The 15437-nt window shown below is 55.3% G+C and overlaps 1 protein-coding gene across 2 annotated transcripts; it reads left to right on the forward strand.

The window, feature by feature from the left end:
• The first annotated feature begins 10290 nt into the window (after nt 1-10290).
• On the forward strand, nt 10291-13689 carry LOC4337479 (WAT1-related protein At1g68170). 2 transcript variants are annotated; one of them, XM_066309593.1, is made up of 3 exons: nt 10291-10730; nt 11161-11244; nt 12401-13689. In XM_066309593.1, the coding sequence occupies exons 2-3, from the start codon at nt 11198-11200 to the stop codon at nt 13380-13382; spliced, it is 1029 nt and encodes a 342-aa protein (XP_066165690.1). In that variant the 5' UTR covers nt 10291-10730; nt 11161-11197; the 3' UTR covers nt 13383-13689. The 2 variants fall into 2 exon arrangements, with proteins under 2 accessions (XP_066165690.1, XP_015635021.1); XM_015779535.3 differs by having other exon boundaries at nt 11182-11244.
• Nucleotides 13690-15437: the final 1748 nt, after the last annotated feature.

The raw sequence follows: 15437 nt of genomic DNA on the forward strand, positions 1-15437 counted from the left end.
AGTCTCTTCGCTCGTACATTCAGCGGTTCTGTCAAGTCCGCAACACCATACCATGCATCCCCGCACACGCGGTAATCTACGCGTTCAGGGGGGGCGTGCGGCACAACCGCATGCTCGAAAAGATCGCCTCCAAGGAGCCCCAGACCACCGCGGAGCTTTTTCAGCTCGCGGACCGTGTGGCTCGCAAGGAAGAGGCCTGGACCTGGAACTCCACCGGTTCCGGTGTGGCAGCTTCGGCCGCCCCCGGATCCGCCGCTCGGTCAGGGCGGCGGGACAGGAGGAGGAAGAAGAGGTCGGCCCATTCCGACGACGAGGGTCACGTCCTCGCCGTCGAGGGCGCTTCGCGGGCCACCCGAAAGGGGAGGCCTGCGAGCGACAAAAAGAAGGAGGCCGGCGCTCCCAGCAGGGAGCGCCCGACCGGCAAGTGGTGCACCGTGCACAACACCTCCCTCCACGACCTCGCGGACTGCCGCACGGTCAAAAGTTTGGCTGAGCGGACGAGGAAGTGGGAGGAGGAGAGGAGGCAGGAGCGCCGTGAGGGCAAGGCCCCGGCGGCTCCCTCCGGCAACCGGCGAAGTGAGGCCAAGCAGAAGGCCCCCGCCGAGGACATCGACGATGGCGACGATGACCTAGGGTTCCAGGAGCCTGGGGCCACCATCGCCACCGTCGATGGGGGAGCGTGCGCTCACGCTTCTCGCCGGAGCCTCAAGGCCATGAAGCGAGAGCTTCTGGCCGCGGCCCCTACCCATGAGGCGACGCGGCGGGCGCGGTGGTCGGAGGTTGCCCTCACCTTCGACCAGACCGACCACCCGCCGTGCGTTGCCCGGGGAGGACAGATCGCGATGGTGGTTTCCCCCACCGTTTGCAACGTGAAGTTGGGGCATGTCCTCATAGACGGGGGTGCAGCCCTCAACATCCTTTCCCCCGCAGCCTTTGACGTCATCAAGGCCCCGGAGATGGTGCTTCGGCCGTCCCAGCCGATTATCGGTGTGACGCCGGGGCACACTTGGCCGCTAGGTCATATCGACCTCTCGGTCACCTTCGGTGGATCCGCCAACTTCCGCACGGAGCGGGTGAACTTCGATGTGGCGGACCTCAGTCTGCCCTACAACGCGGTCCTGGGGAGGCCCGCGTTGGTGAAGTTCATGGCGGCGGTCCACTATGCCTACCTCCAGATGAAGATGCCGGGCCCCGGTGGCCCCATCTCTGTCCATGGCGACCTCAAAGTCGCGCTTGCTTGTATGGAGCAGCGCGCGGACCACCTCGCCGCCGCGTCCAAGCCCGAGGGTGGCAACGAGAGGCTCAGCACCTCCGTCCCAGCCGCCCCGAGGCAGCGGATGATCACGTGCGACGAGGTCCCGGTCAAGGAGGTTGCCCTGGGCGACGGCCCGTCCAAGACCACACGAATCGGTGGTCTTCTGGACGGCAAATAGGAAGACGCGCTTGTCTCCTTCCTGCGGGCAAACGCCGACGTCTTCGCCTGGAGACCGGCGGACATGCCCGGGGTCCCCAGGGAGGTGATTGAGCACCGTCTCGCCGTGCGGCCGGGCGCAAGGCCGGTCCGGCAGAAAGTGCGGCGGCAGGCCCCGGAACGTCAAGCCTTCATCCGCGAGGAGGTGGCGCGACTTCTGGAGGCCGGATTCATCCGTGAGGTCCTCCATCCGGAGTGGCTGGCGAACCCGGTCGTCGTTCCCAAGGCGAACGGCAAGCTTCGGATGTGCATCGACTACACCGACCTTAACAAGGCATGTCCTAAGGACCCTTACCCCCTGCCACGCATAGATCAGATTGTCGACTCCACCGCGGGGTGCGACCTTTTGTGTTTTCTAGATGCATACTCTGGTTATCATCAGATTCGCATGGCTAGGGAGGATGAGGAAAAAACTGCATTCATTACCCCCATAGGAACTTATTGTTATACGACAATGCCTTTCGGGTTAAAGAATGCAGGTCCTACTTTTCAACGCACTACTCGAATTTCTTTGGGTAGCCAGATAGGACGCAATGTTGAGGCCTATGTTGATGACTTGGTTGTGAAGACGCGCAACCAAGAGACCTTACTCTCGGATCTAGCGGAAACTTTCGAAAGTCTCCGCTCCGCCCGCATAAAACTGAACCCCGACAAGTGCGTGTTCGGTGTGCCTGCGGGCAAGCTTCTCGGGTTCTTGGTCTCTGCCCGAGGCATCGAGGCCAACCCCGAGAAGATACGAGCTATAGAGCGGATGCGCCCCCCCAGCAAGCTTAGGGATGTGCAATGCGTCACCGGCTGCATGGCTGCCCTAAGTCGGTTCATATCGAGGCTGGGAGAGAAGGCGCTACCCCTATTTAAGCTCCTCAAACGCTCCGGGCCGTTTATCTGGACGGAGGAGGCTGAGCGGGCCTTCACTCAGTTGAAGGCGTACCTCAGTTCTCCCCCAGTCCTGGTCGACCCGGAGCCAGATGAGCCGCTGCTACTTTACCTGGCGGCAACCCCGCAGGTGGTCAGCGCGGCGTTGGTCTTGGAGCGCGACGAGGACAACCCTCACTCCGCGCATCCCCACCCTGTGTCGACTCGACCCGGGAGAGAGCAGGGAGGAGAGGCCCCCGAGTCGAACGGCGGCCCGAGGCCCCCGACGGCCGGAGTTGGCCCTCCGCCAGCTTGTCCGACGGTGTCAGGCACCCCCGACCCCCAGGATGGCCCCGGGGCCACTGCGGGAAGGCCGCGCCTGTCGCCCTCCGACCCCGAGGTCGTCGGCACAGAAGCCGAGTGCGCCCCGCACGGCCTCTCGGACGAAGAGCGCTCTGGAGATGCGGCCCCTAGCGAAGAGGATCGGCCCCGCCGAAAGGTGCAGCGGCCCGTCTACTTCGTTAGCGAGGCCCTCCGGGACGCTAAGACCCGATACCCTCAGGCCCAGAAGATGCTTTACGCTATTCTGATGGCTTCGAGGAAGTTGCGCCATTATTTTCAGGCGCATCGAGTCACGGTGGTTACGTCTTACCCCCTCGGCCAAATCTTGCATAACCGAGAGGGTACTGGACGGGTGGTGAAATGGGCAATCGAACTCTCTGAGTTCGATTTACACTTTGAACCACGCCACGCGATCAAGAGCCAGGCCCTCGCCGACTTTGTGGCAGAGTGGACCCCGGCCCCTGAGCCCATCTCCGCCCCCGAGGCCAGCTCGGGCCCCTCGCAGCTGCCTCACACCGCCTACTGGGTGATGCAGTTCGACGGCTCCTTGTCTCTTCAAGGCGCCGGTGCGGGGGTCACGTTGACCTCGCCGAGCGGAGACGTCCTCAGATACCTGGTCCGCCTCGATTTTCGGGCGACCAACAATATGGCGGAGTACGAGGGACTCCTTGCGGGACTCAGAGTGGCAGCTGGACTGGAGATCCGCCGCCTCCTGGTGTTAGGCGACTCCTAGTTGGTCGTCAACCAGGTCTCCAAGGAGTACCAGTGCTCTGACCCGCAGATGGACACTTACGTGCACCAAGTGCGGCGTATGGAGCGCCATTTTGACGGGATAGAGCTTCGGCACGTGCCCAGACGGGATAACGCGGTCGCCGACGAACTCTCGAGGCTCGCTTCCTCGCGAGCCCAGACCCCACCGGGCGCCTTTGACGAAAGGCTTGCCCAGCCGTCGGCGCGGCCCGACCCCCTAGGGGAGACGGACGCGCCTGAACGGCCCCCGAGGCCCGTCGGAGTCCAGGCCTCGGGACCCGAGGGGAGCGCTCCCAGCTCCCCTAGATTGATTGCTTGGATCGCTGAGATCCAGACATACCTCACAGATAAGACTCTCCAAGCGCTACGTGCTGGTGGAAGGGACCCTCTATCGGCGCGCGGCTAACGGAGTCCTCCTGAAGTGCATTCCTCGGGAACAAGGCGTCGAGCTTCTTGCCGATATCCATGAAGGCGAGTGCGGAGCCCACTCCGCCTCACGCACCTTGGTTGGCAAGGCCTTTCGCCAGGGTTTCTATTGGCCGACGGCTCTCAACGATGCGGTTGACCTGGTCCGGCGGTGCAGGGCGTGCCAGTTCCACGCCAAGCAAACCCATCAGCCGGCCCAGGCCCTGCAGACCATACCTCTTTCATGGCCGTTTGCTGTCTGGGGGCTCGATATCCTGGGTCCGTTTAGGCGGGCCCCGGGCGGGTTCGAGTATCTGTATGTCGCTGTCGACAAGTTCACTAAGTGGCCCGAGGCTTACCCGGTCATCAAGATCGATAAGCACTCCGCGCTTAAATTCATCAGGGGCATCACTGCTCGGTTTGGGGTGCCTAACCGTATCATTACGGATAACGGCACCCAGTTCACTAGTGAGCTCTTCGGCGACTACTGCGAAGATATGGGCATCAAGCTCTGCTTCGCCTCCCCCGCCCACCCCAGAAGCAATGGCCAAGTGGAGCGCGCCAACACAGAAATCCTCAAGGGCCTCAAAACCAAAACCTTCAACATCCTCAAGAAGCACAGCGACTCGTGGATCGAGGAGTTGCCAGCGGTGCTCTGGGCGAACCGAACCACGCCAAGCCGAGCAACCGGGGAAACGCCTTTCTTCCTCGTCTACGGCGCGGAGGCGGTTCTCCCATCCGAGCTCACCCTGAGGTCCCCTCGGGCCACCATGTACTGCGAGGCTGATCAAGATCAGTTTCGCAGAGATGACCTCGACTACTTGGAAGAGCGAAGGTGGCGCGCGGCCCTCCGAGCCGCGCGCTACCAGCAGAGCCTGCGGCGCTACCATCAGCGCCACGTCCGGGCCCGATCACTCTGCATCGACGACCTCGTCCTACGCCGCGTCCAAACGCGTGCTGGACTGAGCAAGCTCTCACCAATATGGGAGGGTCCGTATCGAGTGATCGGCGTCCCCCGGCCGGGCTCCGTTCGGCTGGCCACGGGTGACGGCACAGAGCTGCCTAATCCGTGGAACATCGAACACCTTCGTCGCTTCTACCCCTAGTGGGGGTCGGGTGTCAGGTCTCGGGCTCGGGCCAACCCCGCGCCCCCCCAGGCGTGCAGGGTTGGCCGGGGGCTACCACATGCATATCCTTATCTTTTTTCTCTTCCGTATTTCAATAAAAGCATTTTCGATTTCCTGAGGACTGTGTCTGTGCCATCGTTTCCTTTTGAAGAATCTTGGCTTGAATTAGCATGCTCGTGCCCGACCCTGCCCTCAGTGGCCCGGGCCGGCTAAAATCGCCAAACGGGGCCCAGAACCGAGCCGTGCCCCGGGGCGTGGTGAACTCCGGGGGGGGCATCGGCAAAGGCCCACAATCGGGTCATCCATAACCCTCGGTCACCACGTTCCTGGCCTGGCCAGTCTCGACACGCGGATCTCCCCAGGCACTAGCCCCGACCCGCGCCGCATGAGGTTGGGACCTAGGCACGAGCCCTCGTTCAAGCCAAGACACAGAAGGACCGCGGCACAGACCATCCTCATCTCATACACACAGCAAATGAAATTGACACAAAAATTTCCTCTTTATTTGATTGCAGATTGAATTAGTTTATACAGGAAGGGGGCCCGAAGGCCTCAGAAGAAGAAAGAAAAAGCTATTTAAGATTGGCGGGGGCCTGGGGGCTCACGCCAATGCGCCCGAGTCGCCGGCCTCATCGTCGCTGTCATCCGCACCACCGTCACCGCCCTCCTCGTCGGAGTCGAGGGCGAACGCGAGCCGAGGGGCCGTACCCTCGAAGCTGTGGATGATATGGTCGGCGGCGTCCCGCCCGGCGTGCGCGCGCCGCCTCTGTCTCCCGGACGGACTCCTCGGCCCGGCGGAGTCTGGCCTCCTCCCAAACGGCTTCCTCAGCCTGGCGAGCCCGGACGGTCTGCAGCTTCTCGCCGGTCAGCTTCCCGCCTCCGGGCCTCCGCGGTTGCCGTCTCCTCGGCCTCAGACCGGCCGGACTTGGAATGGCGGGAAGGGCGCGACGGGATCTCGCTGAGGCAGAAGAAAAACCAGAAGACGAAAAACGGGTGAGTGAAAACTTGCCTTGGGAGATGGGAGAATGAATACGGCCGCAGTGGGCGCGGGGACGAACCTGCGAGGAGGTCGGCTAAACGACCACCTTGGGGGGGAGATGAGGTTTCCCCGGCATGGTTCGGTCCCCCCCATCTTGCGGAGCCGCTTCTTTTTTCGCTCCCCCTCGGGCTGCGACGTCGGCACAGCACCCTCCGAGCGCCTGCTGCTGGCACGCACCGCCCCGCCCCCTCGGGGAGGAGATGGGGAGGGGGTATCCTCCTGTTTCCTCTTCCCCCGGGCGTCGACAGGGCGGCTGCCCCCCGGGCCCCCGTCACGGGGCCCAGAAGCACGACCCCCTCCCGGGGTAGATTGTTCCCCCCTGCGGCTCCCGCCCGCGCCATCGTGGCCTCGAGGAGCCCGCTCCCCTGACGCCCCGACCGCCTGCATGATGGTCAGGATGTTGGCGCGCTCTGGACCGCTGCAGAGGGGGAGGACACCTTGGGGAATGAGGGATGCCTCCACGGAGCTGAGATTCAGCACCCGTTGGATCACCATCTTGAAGTCTTCAGGGACCCAGTCCCATTTGACCCCCTGGTGGGTCCTCATGTAGTCCTCGGACCCGGTGTACTCCCAGGCGCCCCGGGCGCGCCGCTGGAGCGGCGCGATCCGGCGACGAAGGTAATCGCCGTACACCATGGCCCCCGTGAGCCCCTGGGATCGCAGACCAGCCAGGCGGTCAAGAACGGCGTCGTAGCCGTCTCCCAGATCTACCGGCACCCGCCAGCTGGAGGCCTGCGCCGGGGGCTGGCTCGGAAGTCGGAGGCGCGCTTCGTCGGCGAGAGGGGTGTAGAACCAGTCGCTCTTCCAGTCGTCCCACTTCTTGCGAAGAACGCAGGGAATGTAGCGGTTCAGCACCGGCCCCCGCGGCTGGAAGTAGCAGCCACCGACTACCGACGGTGGCGACACCGGCTGTACGGTGAAGAACCACCGGAACAGCCGGAGAGATGGGCGCACCCCGATGAACATCTCGCACAGGTGCGCGAAGATGGCCAACGTCATTACAGCGTTGGGGGTGGGGTGCGCCATCTGGAGATCATAAAGCTCCAGAACATCCATGAAGAAAGAAGAGAATGGCGGGACCAGCCCTGCCATTGCGAAGGAAAGGAAGAATACGGACCGCCCCGGGTAGTGTGGCGCCGGGCATCCCTCGCCCAGCGCAACCACCTCCCGGCCGGTGGCAGATTCCGGCATGAATCGGCGCGGCAGCCCGGCCTGCCTCTCGCTCACGATGCGAGAAGGCGGCAGCACGCTACCGTCGAGCGGTGCGGAGCCCCGTGCCATGACGCCGGCGGAGGAGGGGCTTGAGAGCGAGTGAGTGCGGCGAGGGTAGGGCACAGGAAACGAGAAGTTAGAGCGCAAGCGGCGAAGGCAAGGGGAATAATGGCGAGAGGAAGGAAACGAATCTCTTCCTCGGCGTCTTTATACCCTTGCCAACGCTATGCCCGGCTCCTCGCTTCCCGCGCCCACTATCTCACCCCCTCGTTTCTCGCACCCACTCCTCCACTAATCCCGCTCGCCCGTTTGCGGCGCACGAGGCGGATGTGCGGCCGTGGCGGTCGAGATGGGACATATCGTGCGCGCGTTAACTACGCTCGCCGACCGATGCACCATCATCACATCTCCAGGCGAAACGAACCGGCTCGTCCCGATTCGCGCGCTACTCAAGTAATGTAGCGGTCTTGAAGAAAGCCGCTCATTATTGTCGGTCGGTTTTCCCTTGCCGATGCGCGCGATTTGCGACCACTGGATTCCTGCCCGCCTGTAGAGACCGGCCCCACCTATCACCAGGCCTAAGGAGTGGCGTCACGCCCGAGCGCTTTCCTCGAGGAGGGCGATCGCCCTGGCATAACGCCGGGGGCTACTGTCGGTGACATGGGACCGGGGGTATCTTGACTAGATGTTTTGGGGCAGCCGCGGTCACCCACGTGGCCTGACCCCCTCGGGGGGGTCGGGCCCGAGGGTGATGTGGCCGCCCCTCCCTCTGTCTCCCCGAGGGGTCGGGCCGCTCCCGTTTCGGCCCCGAGGGCTGGGGCGCCCCGACCCCCTGTGGGTTTGGCGCCACGTGTGTGGGTTAGGTGAGCACAGCGGCGCTCACCTAACCGCGTTTATTGCGGGTTGGACGAGTGCCCCACGCCGCATTTAATGCAGCGCAGCACACTCGTTCGGTCCGTGACAGGTCACAGTGTGTGACCGGTCACAGACCGGTCAGATCGCGGGTTAGGTGGCAACAAGCGGCCTTTCGCACGCCTCGCCCCGTCCCGTCGGAATGATGAGAGCCTCTAGGCACTCGTCCCTAGCCGGAGCCGACGTGCTAACTCCTGGAGTCAGCACGTCAGTCCCGGCTAGATTCATACCAGGCTTCATCGCAACCATTACAAGGAAGTCATTTTATGAAGAAGGGCTGACGTGTGGCATGCTAAACTGACGTGTGGCATGCTAAACTGACACGTGGTAGACAAGAATGACCGGTTTGTGACTGGTCTGACGCCGGTCACGTCATCGGCAGACAACCGTGCTCCCACGTTACGCCTGCTTCCGGCCGAGTGGAGGTAGGTATGGCCCATCCCATCGGAGGGTCATTCGGACAGCAGCCATGGCAAATCTCCGCCCATTAATGAGGGAGTAACAGGGAGATCCCCGGTGTCAGGCGAGTGATGACGCTGGGCCTCACTCAAAGACAAGCTGTGATTTAGCTTCCAGGCGAAGGCGCAAGCCAGTTTTTTTTTGGAAGATAGGGTGAGTCCCCACCCAAAAGAAGAGTAGGTAGAAGTGGTGTATGTGGTATCCCCTTGAGATATAAAAGGAGGACCTTGCCCACTAAGGAGGAAAAGGGAAAAAAAGAAGAAAAAAGGAAAAAAAGGAGAGGAAAAAAAGGAGAGAAGGAGAAGGTGGAGAACACCTGAGCTGGTAGAGGAGAGAAAGAGGAAGAGGGTCTCTAGAGTTTGAACTCTCTTGCTCTCCAGCTCTTTATAACTCCTTCATACACAGATCCACCAGAACACAGGAGTAGGGTATTACGCTTCTCAGCGGCCCGAACCTGTCTACATCGCCCGTGTCTTGCGCATTTGCTCTCTCGCGAAACACTCCACAGATCGAGGGCTTAGAACCTCACCTAGTGCCCCCGGCCGAACCGGCAAAGGGGGGCCCGCGCGGTCTCCCGGTGAGGAGCCCCACGCTCCGTCAGTTCATCTTATTAAAAACTTTTGTGAAATGTGTCAAACTATATGTATATATAAAAGTATATTTAACAATAAATCAAATGATAGAAAAAGAATTAATAATTACTTAATTTTTTGAACAAGATGAATGGTTAAACATTTTTAAAAAAGTCAACGGCGTCAAACATTTTGGAATGGGGGGAGTAGGAAACATTAAAAGTATCTTCCGCAACCTAAAAGATACAACAACACCCTTATCTCCTCTCTCTGTACCTAGCTGTTGCGTAGCCTCGCGTAGTGGCTATCAAATCTGTCTTAGAACGCACCAATTTTGGCTCGTCAATGCAAGGGCCACCTTTGCCTACCCATGATGATCTATTGGAGGTCACTAGGCCCTCTCCCTATATCTGGGATTTGTGCCTCTTCCAGCTCCTCACGTAGCCTAGATATCTACACCTCCGCCATCGGCTAGATCTGGTTGGTAAATCGGTTAGATTTGTGTCTCTTTGCTTGGTATTGGTCACTCCATCGGCAGCATTAATTGCATGATGAACATGCTTGGAATTGGTCGCTCCGTCATCTACATTGTCAAGGCTAGAAGGGAACACAATAGGCGGAGAAAAGAGGGAGGGAGGGAGTGTGGACGTCTGATTTTCTTTTCACTTAATATTAGATACTCGATGGAAAGCGTTATGAAAAGTACATATTAATAAGAGAAAAGATAAAGTTTACATGTAAATCGTGCTCAGAATGAATTATAGTGGTAGCAATGGATTAACATAGTTTTGTAAAAAAAAAAGGAATTGCATTTGTGGAAAATAACAAGTGCTTTATATATAAAGAGAAAAAAAGATCCAAACAAAGTTTTTAAAATCTGCTTTCATCCTCCGAAGCAAGCACTTAATAGTTTACCTTGCGCGCTGATTTTATAGTAAGGTTTGAAAAAGTTTCCGTTTACCCTAGGAAGATATAGTTAGGTCCATTGAATTCGGTGGTGATCGAGTTAACTAATTTCTTTGTCCTCCCTGAGACTCGCCGTGCGCTTGTTGTGGTCTCCTGCTAGCAGCTAATAAGCACCATGGACCTGTCTCTGATGACTTAGGCACTGTCTATAAATACACCATCACCATCCCCACACTCCTCGCTCGCCTGCCTCTCTGTTCTTAATTAGCTAGTTACCTCCAAATCAATCCAATCTCAATTCATATATATGCGATCGATCGATCGAACAAGCAAGTAATCGTCAGTAGTCCTAGCTAGAGAGACATAAATATCTAGCTCAATTGGCTAATTACGTGCCCAACTCAACTGCAATTCAGTTCATCCGATCCAGCACAGAAATTAGCTATAAGTAAGGGCCGGCGCCGCCGGCAAGAAGAAGTAAAGAATATGGGGGCCGGCGAGGTGGTGCAGGGGCTGAAGCCGGTGGCGGCGATGGTGGTGGTGCAGGTGGTGTTCGCCGGAGTGAACATATTCTACAAGCTGGCGGTGGTGTGCGACGGCATGGACATGCGCGTCCTCGTCGCCTACCGCTACCTCTTCGCCTCCGCCGTCCTCGCCCCGCTCGCCTACTTCGTCGAGAGGTCCCTCCCTAATATAATTCCCTCTTCTCTTCTCTTCTCTTCTTTTCTTGAGACTATTATTGATCGAGTTGTTTGCATTATACAATATATTTCTACAACTTCTTCAATTCAAAGATACCAGTATTTCTTTATTATTTTTCCTAAAATTAAGTATCTCCCTTTCTGTATAACATCACTTGAATAATTATTTTTTTTTGTTTTCCTTCACGACCGCCCCATGCATGAATTGAATGAATGCAAGTTTTATTCTGTGGCGAAAATTAATTAAACCATCAGCCTTTTGCTGCGAATAAAAATCAATGGCCCAGCTCACTCATCCTAGCTTTTTCTCTGCCTACATATATATGCATGTTTTATTTTAAATAATTTGTTTATTCTGTGGTTAGTCAATTACTGAAACAATAGCATATATGCAATCTGTTAATTTTAGGTATGTGTGTGCGTGATGCAGGAAGAACAGAACAAAGATGACGTGGAGAGTGCTGATGCTGTCGTTCGTCTGCGGACTCTCCGGGTAATTGTTTTTATTCAATCACGCTGACTGTACTAAAGTACTAACATGCAGTTAATTAGCTACATATATATAGTACTCCTACTAGAATTTCACTTAACTATATAGCGATACCCAATTCATCGAGATAATTAGGCGTTAATTAGCTTTCAATTTGAATGCCCATGCTGCTTAATTAGCTACTACTCCAGCTGGCTATATATACTCGAGGTCAATGGAGGCTAAGCATGTGTGTTTTTGGTCGGTGGGCCCGTCCGTCACGAGGTGCTTGCCGATGCCGGCTGACAAAAACGTTTGGCTGCCTCACCACCATCCTTTACTCTACATATATAGTACGTTGCTTATATATTTTCTCTGCATAAAAAAAAAAAGCAATCAAGCATCGTCTAAAGCCTAAAGATAGATGGATGGATGGATGGCGCACATGTACATGACAGAAGCGGATAACCACTTAGTTATTGGACAACACAAATTAACCACAAGCTTAATTAGCTACTACCTCCAGTTTGAAGTTCAAACTAATTTTACCTTGTTAATTAATGCCATATATATGCTACCACGTACTACTAGCAGTAGCAGCTGGTACGTACCTTCCTGTGTTTGAAGGTAAGCGTTAAGTGTTTGTGTTGCACACGTCGATCGGTCTTCACTTTTTCCTTGCTTCTTTTGCACTTTAGTTTCCACTATCATATACTGCTAATGGAAATTCCATCCAACACACTGCATGCTTTCTTTAATTTTGACCCTTAATTGATCTCTAATTAATCAAAACCATTAGAAGTAACGTGACGTTGGCAGCATATATATATATACAGCCACGCACGCAGCTGTGCACACATCGATGCTGACGATGGCGTACGCCCTAGCTAAGTTAACTGACTAGTAGGAGTAGGTTGCACACTTCTAGGAATGCTAATCCATTCACCCACGTACGCGCGCGGTGTCCGTACGTATGTACATACGTATCACACGGACCTCGATCGATCTGATACGTATACGTACGTACGTGTATAATTAGCTACGTACATACCTAGTGGAGGAATACGTGTCACCGAGCTTCAATTCTCGGTGTCAGTGCCTGCTGACGTGTAGTTGAATTAATTTGTGGTCGATCTGGTGTGCATGCATGCTGACGTGTAAGGTAATTACGTACGTGCAGGGGGTCGCTGGCGCAGAACCTGTACATCTCGGGGATGAAGCTGACGTCGGCCACCTTCGCCACCGCCATGACCAACCTCATCCCGGCCGTCACCTTCGTCCTCGCCGTCCTCTGCCGCTACGAGCGCCTCGCCATCCGCACCGTCGCCGGCCAGGCCAAGGTCGCCGGCACGCTGCTCGGGGTCGGCGGCGCCATGCTGCTCACCTTGTACAAGGGCGCCGAGCTCAACCCCTGGCACACCCACCTCGACCTCGTCGCCGCCCTGGAGGCGCGCCACCCCGCCGCCGCCGCCGCCACCGGGAATAACGACCGCGTGATCATGGGGTCGATGCTGGTGGTGGGCAGCTGCGTGTTCTACGCGGTGTGGCTGATCCTGCAGGCGAAGCTGAGCCGCGAGTACCCGTTCCACTACACCAGCACGGCGCTGATGTGCGTGATGAGCGGCGCGCAGTCGGCGGCGTTCGCGCTGTTGGTGGACAGGGAGCCCGCGCGGTGGCGGCTGGGGCTGGACATCCGGCTGCTGTCGGTGGTCTACTCCGGCGTGCTGGCCTCCGGCGTGATGCTGGTGGTGCTGTCGTGGTGCGTGAAGCGGCGCGGACCGCTGTTCGCGTCGGTGTTCAACCCGCTGATGCTGGTGGTGGTGGCCGTGCTGGGGTCCCTCCTGCTCGACGAGAAGATGCACGTCGGCACCCTGCTCGGCGCCGCCCTCATCGTCGTCGGCCTCTACGCCGTGCTCTGGGGCAAGGGACGCGAGACCGCCCTCGAGGCCGCCAAGGTCGGCGACGACAACGATAACCACCACATCCACGTCGTCGTCGTCGTGCCGCCGGAACAAGCGCAGCCGCAGCCGCACCAACAAGCGGAAGCTGATGCTGATGCCACGACGACGGCATGCGAACAACCATCGGATTCGGACCGGGCGAATATTGCATCCTCTTTACGACACAGCCATAGATACTTCCATCGTTCTTGCGGGTTTTAATTAATTAATTACTCTAGCTAGCTCAGGCTCAGCTAGCTGCTAATTAATTAACTCGCACGTACGTACGGCCTGCTTAATCCATGATCTCTGTTCGAGGGTAACTAATTAATTAATTAATCAGCGCGAGTACGTAGAAACCAATTAACCAATCAACAAGAAACAAACAAACGAGAGCGGTCGCGATCAACAAGCTATCGATCGACCGTGCGTACGTAGGATATGCATGTATGGTAGGTAGGAGAGGAGATTAAATATATTGTTGCTCTATCTCTGATCATTAATATATACGTACGTACACATGCATGAACACTACTTCTCCAATTTCTGCCAAATTCAAATTGTAAACTTGCAATGTAACCCGGCCAGAGTGGGGTGCCCCTTCTTCTTGAGTTGTTATTCATCGCCATCGGATTGGCACAACAAGTAGGCAGAGGAGAATATTGGCAAGGGAAAGAAGATGGGTTGGGCTACGTACCGGAAAGAATTGCTTTCGATTCCGACCAGTTAATGGGCTACTTTTGGTCTCGGGTATATCATGGGCTGAGCTGGGCTGATTTAAATCATGGCAGAGTTGGGCTGGGCCTAAAACCAAGTAGTCACTCGTCACACCCTCACCATTCACCAACCATTGATTCGTTCGTCCATTGATAGTTTGGTGATACCGCGGCGATGGCGACGACGACTCGGACAAAATATGCAAACAAGTATAATTCCGTGCGTGTCAACGTCATGAGCAACGAACGAATTAAAGGATGATATGGATGCGGAGCAGCCGGCGTCACACATACTACGTACGTACCCAGGGCAGCTATAGCTGTTGATTTCTCAAACGGTTTTGGTTTTGACCATATATACAAGCTGTCAGGTTGATTTCTATCCATTCATCACCCAAGCTGTCTGCATAAATGATTCACTTACGTGCCGACGTTTTCTTCTTAAAGATACGCTCGATCTATCCCAAACGACAAACACAACGTATTTCTCTGCACAAAAATAAATTAATTTATTAATATCTTTTTTTTAGATAAAATTAATTTATTAATAGCTAGCTGCTCCTCCTCATGAAACACATACATATACATGTATGATGATTCTAATAAAGACGACAAATTAAGCTGTCTTATTCCCAGCCTTCCCTAGTTCAGTTCACTCCAAGCTAAAAAAGTTTAATCCACTCTAAGGCCCCGTTTAAAATAGCTAAGATTGATGGATCGATGCTTTGTTTTTCCTTTGATTAGAGTTATATATAGTATTGCACGCGGTAAGTTACGAGTGTTTTGTAAATCTAGAGCACGTGGAAGAGTGAATAATCTAGTTTTTATGATAGTTATTTAAGAACGAATTTGCTAGAAAACTTTCGCAATTTTTTTTTGAATGGATTAACTACTGAAAGGTTGCTTTAGAAAAGTATTCTAAGGAGATTTAATTTTATATACATTTTTTTTCCTGAAACACATTGTTTAGAAGATTGGAAGCATACAAACTAAAAACAACAAGTACACGGCAATTAACTGAAAGAAAGTACTTCATGCTGCGTTGGCTTGTGTTTTTTTTTTAAAAAAAAAGTCCAATGAAGCCTCAGCATTATTAATTAGCAGTCTAATTACTTCAGTATATTGTTCATTCAGAACTTCAGAGTAGATAGCAACATGAACCAGCATCCAATCCGGGTTACAGCATGCAACAATAAAGTAGGGACACGATATATGTGAGCGATATATACTTGCACCCCACCGGACTAATTAATTAATAAAACATTATTCTTAAACATATAGAGATATGGTAGCTTAGCATTAGATACGCCCACGAAAGCGAGTAAACAAATGGAAAGAAACCACGGGTCGAACGAACGAAAAAAGTTCCTCCAACACGAAGCATCACGTACATACATATATATTCTTCAATTCGCATATATAAGAAGCATTTCTGCTTGACTCAATCACAACGCGAATTGAATCGTTACATATATCGATCTTGCTGGTGGTAGTGGTCGCTGCACTATCTATCTATATATATCTGCAGCCTTTAGCAAGCAGAGGCAGCCAAGGTGGTGCT

Source organism: Oryza sativa, chromosome 4 (assembly GCF_034140825.1).
Source record: "Oryza sativa Japonica Group chromosome 4, ASM3414082v1".
Classification (NCBI taxonomy): Eukaryota; Viridiplantae; Streptophyta; class Magnoliopsida; order Poales; family Poaceae; genus Oryza; species Oryza sativa.